This window comes from Alosa alosa, chromosome 11, assembly GCF_017589495.1.
Source record: "Alosa alosa isolate M-15738 ecotype Scorff River chromosome 11, AALO_Geno_1.1, whole genome shotgun sequence".
In the NCBI taxonomy this organism is placed as follows: domain Eukaryota; kingdom Metazoa; phylum Chordata; class Actinopteri; order Clupeiformes; family Clupeidae; genus Alosa; species Alosa alosa.
Genome location: NC_063199.1, coordinates 26,282,994 through 26,293,709, shown reverse-complemented (window position 1 = coordinate 26,293,709; position 10,716 = coordinate 26,282,994). Strand labels below are relative to the sequence as shown.

Sequence of the window (10,716 nt, the reverse complement as noted above, 5' to 3'; positions counted from 1 at the left end):
TGGACCCTGAACGGGTCTAGCAAACAAACCGTAAAAATAAAACACCTCCGTGTTCAGCACCTCGTCCCCATCCCTCCCAACCTTGACAGTAGTATACATATGACCAAAGACTCACTGGAAACATACTGACACATTTCAGGTTCTGTTGGGCTTCAAAGGTTTTCTTACAAAAAAAAATTAAATATGCAAAGTTTTTTTTTTTTTTTTCCTGACAATGGGGATAAAATAACGAGAAATACATCAACCTCTCCTAAACATCATCATCATGAAGCATAAACCCCCACCCCAGGCCCCCTCGTAAGAGACCAGACGGTAAGCAAAACTACAAAAAACCACATTGGTTTCACAAGAGAAAAATCACTTTTGTATCAATCCTCATAATTAATCCCATATAGCTGCTTTGTCTGGAGTGGATCGGTGCCAGACCCATACCAGAAACAGTGGCAATTAGGGAGAAAAGCTTAACCGAGAAACAGATTCAGTCCATGGTAGAACAGAAACGAGAGACAGGGGGCGCTGTTTTGTACAGATCTATTTACAGTTCAGGCAGAGAGGCAGGATGTAACTCGACACCAGAGAGCGCACCTTTTCAGACGCAAGGTGTGGCTTAATCTAGGGCGATGATGTCGTCGTCATCATCATCTTGCCCGCTGGCGGTTGGTTGGTCCAGACGTTTGCGTTTGGTCGAGGATTCGACTGATTCACCAGTCTCTGCGTCGGCGAGCTTCCTCTTTTGTGCTGATGCTGCGCCCCCAGCAGAAATGTCCATGGCAGAGCTGGACGATGGCTCTTCATCGGAGTCGAGAATGAGAACGTCATCATCCTCCTCTACAGGGGCTGAGAGACAGAGGGAGAAACAAACAAATGTGTTGAAAACAACACAACTTGAGTTGTTCTTAACACATCTCTGTGTCCAAATAGGGACAACACAGTTTGTCACACACTAAGACACCAATGCTCACCTTTAGACGAGGTGGAGGGCTGAGCGGAGTCTTTGTTTCCATTAGCGATGCTCTTCCCATCCTCAGCCGCTGCTGCTGGTCCAGGTCCTTTCTCAGGGACCTCACCCACCACCTCAAACTCCACATCCTTTTCCAATTCCTCACTGACACACACACACACACACCACCAGATAAGCCCCCACTACATCCAATATAATACATCCACTACAATGATAATACATCACCACATAATCCAGCCCATCCACTACACACATGAAAATAAAATCAAGAGGTCTTACACAATAAACAATACACACACACACGAGCACTTGTACCCACCTGTGTAGGATGTTCACCTGGAGTGTGTAGTCCTGAAGGAAGTCATCTGATTGGAGGCGGCTGCCGTTCCGGATCCCAAAGTCAGACAAAACCTTGTTATTATTGGCTACAGAAACACACACAGAGGCAGGAATCAGGGTTAATCTGGGTGTGTGTGATAGGCAGTATGTCTGGTGTCTTTTTATGTTTGATGTGTGACATAGAGTCTAAGTCTTATACAGCAATCACACGGTTATCAAGGCAACAATTAGATTAGATTAGAGGTCTTTATTGTCACTTTATATACCACTACTGTGGAAATTCGTTTTTGGCCCCACCAAACATGTAGCACACACAAGCAAGACTACACAACAGGTACAACATAAAGCAGACACAAACAAAGACTAACAGCAGGTACAACAATAACAACATAATGCAAACACACACAAAGACTATACAGCAGATACGACATACAGCAAGCACAAACAAGACTACACAGCAGGTACAACATATGGAGACATGGAAATGTGCAAAAGAAGTTGTCAATAAAATGCCGTAAATAATATAAGTTAATCAGTTAATTATAAATCTCATAAATGGCAAAGCATTTAATAAGGCAGTGTCAACGGCAGCAACCATCACCAATACAACCATCTGGTTGCTAAGTGTTCACCACCGATGGCCTTGTAGCTTCCTTAGCTTTTGCCTTGTAGCTTCCTTAGCTTTTGCCCTGTTCTCTTCAAATAGTCTAATCACTACGACTGCAGCTAGTCCTGCAGAAGAGCATTTGTGAGCTCTGCACTTCAGCTGTAAATTCAGCAACATTGTTTCTCAGAAAAACATATGGACAACTTTGCAATATACTCCAAACTCCTACAGTTCGCTACTCTACTGCCCTGCGTATTACTTCCCTGTGTGATTTCCATCATCACCATGTGTGGTTGTGTAACATGAGAGTTAGTGTGTGTGATGAGGGGTACTACTGTGTCACGTACAGCCCTGAGTGCGTATGTGTGTGACTGTGTGGTGTCGTGTGGTGGTCTGTCTGATCAGTGTTCCTGTGTGTGATTGTGTGGTGGGGTGCTGCAGTTTGTCTCCCCCTGCAGGCCAGGCGGAGAAACTCACCCTCAGTCTCTCCCTCCTCGGAGGAGATGAGGATGGTGCCTTTGCCATCCTCGATCTGGACGTCTGGAGCTACCATCCCAAACCTCTCTTTCAAGATCTACAAAAACACAACAATCAAACACCACAGTACCATGACCTAATTAATCTACACAAACACAGAGACTTACAACAGTGTGTACTCTAATGTTAAAAACGAACGCCTTTTTAAAAAGGTAAATTACCTTTACCTTGCAATGTGTAATTGTATACCTGTGCTTATTGATCCTAGCAAGAAGGAGATGTTTCGTATCTATAAATAACTGCAGTAACCATAATAGAAGGCAAATAGTAGTTTTCATGTATTTATTGCTTAAAAAACACTTGTAGATACACATTTATAGAAACATATTACCGTCTGCATATCAAGATACATTCAAAGCTTTCCTCAACAACTTTCAAGTAGATCAAGTCAATCATACAGCAAGTGACATCTATCTAGCTATATCAAATTGGTGCTGAATTGTAGTGTACTGATTGAATACTATAAATAACTGTACTTTTTGCATTGCAAATGTTCCGGGTTGATGCATATTGCCTCATATGAGATACAGCTCTACTGTATCTCATATGAGGATTTTTACTTTACCTTGTCTTGCAGGGTTAGGACGAGTGTTTTGTGGACGTTGAGCCTGACGGTCACCTCAGGTCGGCTAGCACACACGTAGCAGTTGGAGTTGGGTGGGTCAAGGGCACAGGGCACCAGCAGCTTCTTACGTGGGTTGGGCTGCTTGTTCAGGAAGATCTAAACACACAAGCGCGCACACACACACAGAGTTAGAAATGTGCAAATATGACTGAACGATAACATACTGTAAAACTTAAATAATAGCCCGGGCTTTTATTTTCCAAAATCGTCAAACTGCATCGGCTTGTACTTGAGACGCATCTGAGACAGGCCTTTAATTACGTTCACACAAAACTTTTCCTCTGCAAAGATGGGAAATATTATTGAATTAGTAATTTTAAATATGCTCAAGGCTCTCCGATGATAGGCTTCAATTACAGATTATTCAATTAGTGTTGACATGTTGTTCATTGAGTGTTAGAGATAATAGATAACAATCCTAATAGCATACTGGTAGACAGAGAGCATGACAGTAGGAGGTTACTGGATTATATTATGTTTTATTTATAATTAGAACGTGTTTAACAAATCAGTTCATGTAAGACATAGGGTTACTATATTTTCTCTTAGATTATTGGGAGTTTAAAAAAAAAAAAAAAGAAGAAAAAAAAAAAAAACCTGCACCAGGCAAAACGATGTGACAGCCCCGGGCTGAACAATACAAGTTAATATCCATCTAGGAACTTGTTGCCCGAAACACATCAAAATAATACAAATGGGAAGAGAGAATGAAGGCTACCCTGTAAAACAACTGGGCAAGCATGTTACCGGTAGGCTTACTGTCGGCCTATCCTTGTCACGACAAGATATAATATTTTGTCTAATATTCCAATTTGAAACAAAATGGGATGAATTGAACAATGTAGGACATAGCATAGACCTAGTCCATATTGAAAAAAGTTTAAACAATTTGGAACTCTGGCCTTGACCGCCGCAGTCTTTAATAATGCCACTTAATCAGAACTTTAGTGTGCTAAACAGCCCAGGCCCCTATTTGAGATCAGCCTTTATTTATCCAAACCTGTAGCCACACCAGGCGTGTAAGAGAGGCATCTATTTGGGACTCGGCTTTTGAAAGGGATTTTTGAATGTACATCCTTTAAAGACATGCCGTGGGAGAGGCTGTGATTATTACTAGTAGGCCTTAATGTTCTTCTGGCTGTAATACGTATATTAGTCTAAAAATACTGGGATGTGATGTACAGCCATGTTTTATTTGTGAAGAAGACTCATCACTTCTTATTCGTTATGCATGTGTGATTACCGTGCGGCACTTGTCCATATCTCCTGAGAGGATCTTCAGGCCCTCAAGCACTAGAAGTCCCGCAATGATGGCATTGGTGGTGGCAATGGCTGGAATGATGTTCCCTGCCATGGCTGCATGGGGCAACAGAGGGTAAACATGATGCCACACACGTCACATTGCAAAACCACAGCTCAATACTGTTGAGATACCACACACACCTGTTGCAATTAAAATCACTGACAAACAGCAGGGTGCATCCAAAGCTCACATCATGCTCCATAAGCATTAAATATGAACAGGATCAACAGGAACTTGGCCTTAAGCTTTTTTAATTTAATTTGACAGGACAGTGGAGAGAGTGACAGGAAGCGAATGGGAGAGAGAGATGGGGTGGGATCGGGAAATGACCCGAGACGTACTCAAATATGGTAAGAGGTTCTGTAACAAATTGCGCCATAGCACCCCCTTAAAACAAGGCTTCAGCAGTGGATCGGATGCACTGTTTCTATTTTTTTCTGTCAGTGACATTGAAACAGTACATTGGGCAAGAGACATGACGCAACAGAAGTGCATATCTTACGGATTCAGAAAACATTCAATGCTACGTGATAGTCAGACACTCGCCTGATGTTAGGCCACGTAGCAGAGACATTACGCAAAACTAAATCAAACACAGACACACACATTTCGTTGGCACTTACATTTGACGTCGAAGCGGCTCTTCATGTTCATGCTGAAGACATGCATGCGCAGGTTGGCAGCTGCGGTCACAAAGTCCATTGCTGGAGGATCATCCTGAAAATGACACACCAATCAAGAGAAGAACAGCTCAACTCCTCCCGCAGTGTATATGTATGTGTGTATGTCAGTGAGTGAGTGTCGCTGTGTCCCACACTAATTCATCCCCGTTTTTTAATGGCTAAGCTGTGCTTAGAGTTCATCACTATATGAGGAAGGAGACTGCAGATATGTTACCTTGTCCCACACAAGTTCGGCTCCATCTCCTTTCTGCTGGAGGTCTCCTCGCAGTGTCTCCACGCTGTTGCTGAACATCTGGGCGTATCCCTGGACCCCCAACACCTGCTGGTCCTTCAGTCCGCTTACGCTCACTGCCTCCGATTGGCCTGCTGCGCACACAAGCAAGCATGCACGTTAACTTCCATTTCTCTCAGCGCAACATGACACAACAATGACTGTAGCAGGACAAAACTAATCAATGTCTTTATGCTGTAACTAATGACGCAACTACTGTGTGGCAATCCTATTGGGTATAATAGTGACATGTTTGTGTTTATGTTTCAGTGTTGTGGTTGTGTGTGCCTTGTTGTTTACCTTGCTGCAGGAGCTCTTCCCAGTCTAAAGGCAATGGGGCTTTCCTCTTCTTCCACAACTTGTCCATCGTTAGGAGGTACCTGATGTCATCTTTAAACAACTGAAACACACACAAACACATGCACACGCACAATAAACAAGCAGCAGCCTATCAGATGCCAGGTACTACAGATGGACACCAAGGCCTTGTTGAAGATTTTGATCGGATCTATCAGAGGGGCACACAGACCTTGTTGAAGATTTTGACGGAGTCATATCCGGTGGAGCGAGCCCATTCCCTGGTGCTGACACGCTTGACATCTCCATCCTTCTCGGAGGCGCTGGCTTTAGCTGCTGCCTCCGCTGAGTCCCCTGTACAACAAACAAATCGTGTCTACCTCTGGCAGCTACAGCAAACCATCTCATCAAATAACAAACAAAATAACTGTTCCTGGTGCATCTGAAACATCTGTAATCTGAAATCCAAATGGAAGTGTGTGCGTCTGAGTGTCCATGCACAAGGCACAAATGACATGTACTCACATCTGGCCTCTGGGTCCGCAGTGTCCGGAGAGACCTCCTGATCCGCGTCCTCCTCTCCAAACAACTGGCTGTACACAAACGCACATCACACAATACACATCTGCTATGAATACCATTTCATTTGTCTGGATTTATTTACAGGGAGATGTACAGTAGCTCGCTCCAGTTGGAATAGTTCCATCATCACACTCACTTGAACAGGTACTTGGCCCACACGATGCAGTGAATGGGCTCGGAGGGAGTGTTGCGGATGGTGCATCCAGGGAAGGTCTTCTGGGTGGGTTTGGGCTGGCACTCGTAACACTCTGTCTGACCCTGCCAACAACAACATCAAACAAATATATTCACAATAAGCACAGGGTCATCCACGTCAGCATCTCCAACAGTAGAAATGTGACTTGTATACTATAATGTTTAAAGTTAAACAGAACTTCAAGGACACCTGGGGCCTATTCCAGAAAGCGGGCTTTGTTAGAAATGTTTGTTAGCCCTGAGTTGAGGGAAATAAAACTCCAGGTTTCCCATTCCAGTAAGAAATTTAACTCAAACTTTGGGTCCGTTACCACGGTAACACGGTGACTCTGAACATAACCTGCTCCTTAGCAGGTTTACTTTGCCAAACCCAGTGTTTATATCTCGTCCCTCCTACTGAGCTGCTATAAGACACATGGGTTGTCGTTTTCTCCTCTAGCAAGTAATTTAAAAATGAATCTAGGCTACTGTATTAAACTCACTGCCAGGTGCAGCAACATAGTAGGATAAAAATATAAAAATAGTAGGCTAATCTTATTAGGCTAGGCTACAGTGTTTGTGTGCCATAATAATCATTTGTGCTGTTAAGGTTTTAAGTCATTTTTTAGTCACTGGTTTAGGAAATATAGGGTTCATAAAACAATTGACAGCACAAACAATTTGAATAATTTTCTAATGACGTGCAACCACCAGTTACGACTGTGCTGCATTTTCCTTTGAAAAAGGAAAGGCTGTGCTCGTAGGGATAACTTCTTAAATTGAGTGACGTAGCAAGTCGGGTAAGTTTTCTAACTAGTTGGCATGGTGACTCATTTCTGAGTTCCTTTGATGAAGCCTTTTCAAAGTCATCAGGCACACGCTGAACTCAGAATAAACAAACTCTGTGTACATTGAACAAATTAGAAGCGAAATATCAGAGTTTCCCCATCTCAGGGTTGATCTACCTAGAGATCAGGGTTGGACAAAGAGTTTGTTCAACCTCCTTTCTGAAATACTGCCCTGATGTTCCCCACTAAAATAAAAGGTTTGTTTGTTTGCTTGCTTGCTTGTTTAATTTAAGGCCATTTCGCAACTAAGGCTATTCAATGGCCAGAGCATTGTGTGTTAAAAAAGTTTAAATATGTTTTGTTTTTTTTATCTATGCTAGTAAGATATTTTAAAACCTTCAAAGGTGGGACCTTACTAAAAACATCAGCTACAGAATGGTGATAAAATTGTTGTTTTTTTGTTTTCAAGGTAGGACAATAGATCAAAATATGTCTCACTGACAGGGCCCTTTTAAAATAAAAGATAGTATTTTACGTGCTGTAAAGGACATTTTTAATTTCCAATGTGCACCTTAATCGGTCAACAGCATTTCTACAGATGAGTCTATGTCTGTATGTTTGAATTGTGTGTGTGTGTGTGTGTGTGTGTGTGTGTGTACATGTGTCTGCACTGGTGTCTGACCTTCTTGATGACTGTAACCTGGCCAAGGTATCCGGCTGTGCCGCTCTCAATCAGAGGGATGTCTGCCGCCAGACACATCCTGTTCACGTGGTTACGAGCCGCTAGCATTTCAACAGATGACGGAACACAAAATACACAGAGAAAAAGATGAATGAGTTAAGGGAAGAGACAGTTTGATTGAATAAAAAAAGATAAAGGCTCATTCTCATGTGTGTGCATTGGGCAAGACTGGCTCTGATATGGTCTGGAGAATATTTTGGCTGATTAGTTTCACACGATCGATAGATCGATAGATAGATTGGATAGACGATATTGATCCCCAAGGGGAAATTCAAGATAATGCCACATCCATTCTGCATCCAGCAGTAATCTAGGTCCAGCAGCAGTTGTCTGGTTCTGGTATGTGTGTGTAGTAGGTACCTCTGTTGTCCAGCGCATTCATGACCAGCACAAACTTCCTGAAGAACTCCACATTGTAGTCCGGGCTGCAAAAGACAAACATAACACGTGAGCATGCGCAAACCACAACAAGTCAATGGAGAGAAAATTAAAGTTATTTATGAGAGTTCTGAAACCCACTTCATGATACTATCATGGTATGCTGTAATGTTGGCGGATGGGCAGAACCGCAGCACACTTTCCTTAGCCACCTGCGTCAAACATACACAAAGGAAGAGCCAGAGAAGTTAATCACTCACAAAAATATACCTGGTAATTGCTTACTTAGAAAATGAAATGACCCCAAATGACACTACCGTACAGTTAAGATTGTTTTTCTGGGTCTTACCTGTGCTTTGGACTTCCCCACATGTTTCTTCTGAAATAGGAACTGTCTGTTCAAGTTGCTCACATCGATGGTGTCTAGATCGATCTACAACACAGATGCAAAAGGGCAATTCCATGGGAGATTACGTTTTTTGTAACATCCATAACGCCAATAAAATGTGATGGTACAGTATGGTATGTGAATGATTCCATGAAATTTTAGCATTTGCCATTTTTGGCTGAAGAATGTACATGAGGAAAAAATGCACAAAAAAGTAATGTTATCATATCATACGAATGCCAAGGCATTTCACTGGCGTTATGGATGTGACAAAAAGTCCACTTTACCTGGAATTGCCCAAAACCATTTGTGAGTCACATTACATCTCTCTAAACAGTCGCTCCAATTTCTGTTCAGTTGACCACAGGATCTCTGCTTCCTCCTTACAGCAAATATCTAAGGTTCCCCTTCACGATGATTATTGTTAGCCTTACCCCAATTTGCAAAGACCACACGAAATTAACAATGAAAGTTTTTGCAGCTGCGCTATGTTAAGTGATTTAAAAGCTGTGGTGTGCCATGCACTGAAAAAAGTATTCATGTGAAGTGCTTCCCTGCCTATCTATGTAAAACGTCATTACACCCGAACTCCTCTGAAAATGCCGCTCAACTAACTGGCGGGGTGATAGAACATGCCGCTTAACGTAACTGTTGACTTGCCTAATACAGGATTTACAGAAAGGATGAATATAGAATTCTGAACACTGTTTACAGCAATTCCACCTCTATCTTTACCACAGCTTGGAAAAAACCGCATCAATTCACACATCTAACGTTAATGTGACATTTCACTTAAGTTTAGCTTGCTATCGCAACTCTTGACGTTAGCTAGAAAGGCGATGGTAAATGGCAAGTTAACGTTAGAGCTATGTATCTAAAAATAACATTAACTAATCACCACTACATGAAACAAGCTTGACATTCAGAAGCTGTACACCACGGAACGTCTGTACAGGAAACAAAACGGAATAATATTTTCTTCAGTGTGCCAATGTTACTGCAAATAGGCACATCTGAAACAACTAAGACGACTCTTTCTATGAAGAGCATGCTAGCGCATCTTACCGTTCAAAGACTATGGCGCAAAGCGAAGTCAAAACAGTAACGCCAACGTAACTCAAAATCAATGAAGATGATCACTAACAGTCCGGATGAACATTAATCAATATGCCCTCCAGTTATGTGAATGTATCAACCTGTTCCACTGTTCTTCCAACAAAGGTGGCTGGGTAAGTTGGCTATGGTTAGCACGAAGAGCTAGCGTTAGCGCGCCAGATAGCTACTCAGTTAGCTAGCTAATGGTTACTGGGCCCGTTTGAACGCCATTAGCCAAGTAGCTAGCTTAACGTTACCCACAGCACAAAGGGTATTGATGTGTCCGCCCCCTGAACTTACCACTTCAATGTTTTTAAAGCCGGTAAGCACCAGATTTTTCAGGAGTTCACAACCTATTCCCCCTGCTCCAACCACCAGGACCCGGCAACTAGAGACGGAATCGGCGAGTTCTTTGCGGAGAGACCCCACTAGCTGAACCATTGTTGAGCGGTTGATAAAGACAGCCGTACAGCGGCTTCAGACCCTCAAATCTGCAGCTAAGCCTTACTATCAAGACAGAGGGCGCTCCTCTTTTCCACAAAGACAAACATCCGCCTAGACACTGAAGATTCATGCCCCGAGCAGATACCTTTAAAGATTCTCTGACTTACTTTTCAGTTTTCAGTAGCCTTTGCACTTCAGTAGCTGAGGGTGAATTGAGTTGAACAAGTTATTTTGCTTTGATGCTCATATATGTACTCAGGTATGGCCATGCATTCAGTCAGATACCAGTCAGTGAATCAGGCGCAAGCAGCTTTGTGGAGTTCATCTAAAAGCTCTCCACACACAAACCAAATGCTGGTATTATTGATATACTGAGAACATGAAGCCTACATAAAGACATTTGCCCTGGTCACAAATAGTATAGCTGCCTGTTCATTGTTGATGTTGTCTCTTACTGTCTGTTTTGAAAAAAATGAGGTCGCTTTCTTCTCAGAGGTAAATA

At 42.6% G+C, this 10,716-nt stretch overlaps 1 protein-coding gene across 2 annotated transcripts; it reads right to left on the bottom strand.

Annotated features, from left to right (window-relative positions):
• Positions 1-283: 283 nt before the first annotated feature.
• uba2 (ubiquitin-like modifier activating enzyme 2) lies at positions 284-10,665 on the bottom strand. Of its 2 annotated transcripts, none has more exons than XM_048256909.1 (17): positions 10,071-10,665; positions 8,637-8,720; positions 8,429-8,499; positions 8,270-8,334; positions 7,850-7,950; positions 6,342-6,463; positions 6,149-6,216; positions 5,856-5,977; positions 5,627-5,726; positions 5,270-5,421; positions 4,996-5,089; positions 4,313-4,425; positions 3,010-3,165; positions 2,385-2,481; positions 1,281-1,386; positions 963-1,105; positions 284-837 (listed from the first exon to the last, which is right to left on the bottom strand). In XM_048256909.1, exons 1-17 carry the CDS (start codon positions 10,209-10,211, stop codon positions 608-610), a joined length of 1,965 nt encoding a protein of 654 aa, XP_048112866.1. In that variant the 5' UTR covers positions 10,212-10,665; the 3' UTR covers positions 284-607. The 2 variants fall into 2 exon arrangements, with proteins under 2 accessions (XP_048112866.1, XP_048112867.1); XM_048256910.1 differs by lacking the exon at positions 10,071-10,665 and adding an exon at positions 8,963-10,061.
• Between the last annotated feature and the right edge of the window lie 51 nt (positions 10,666-10,716).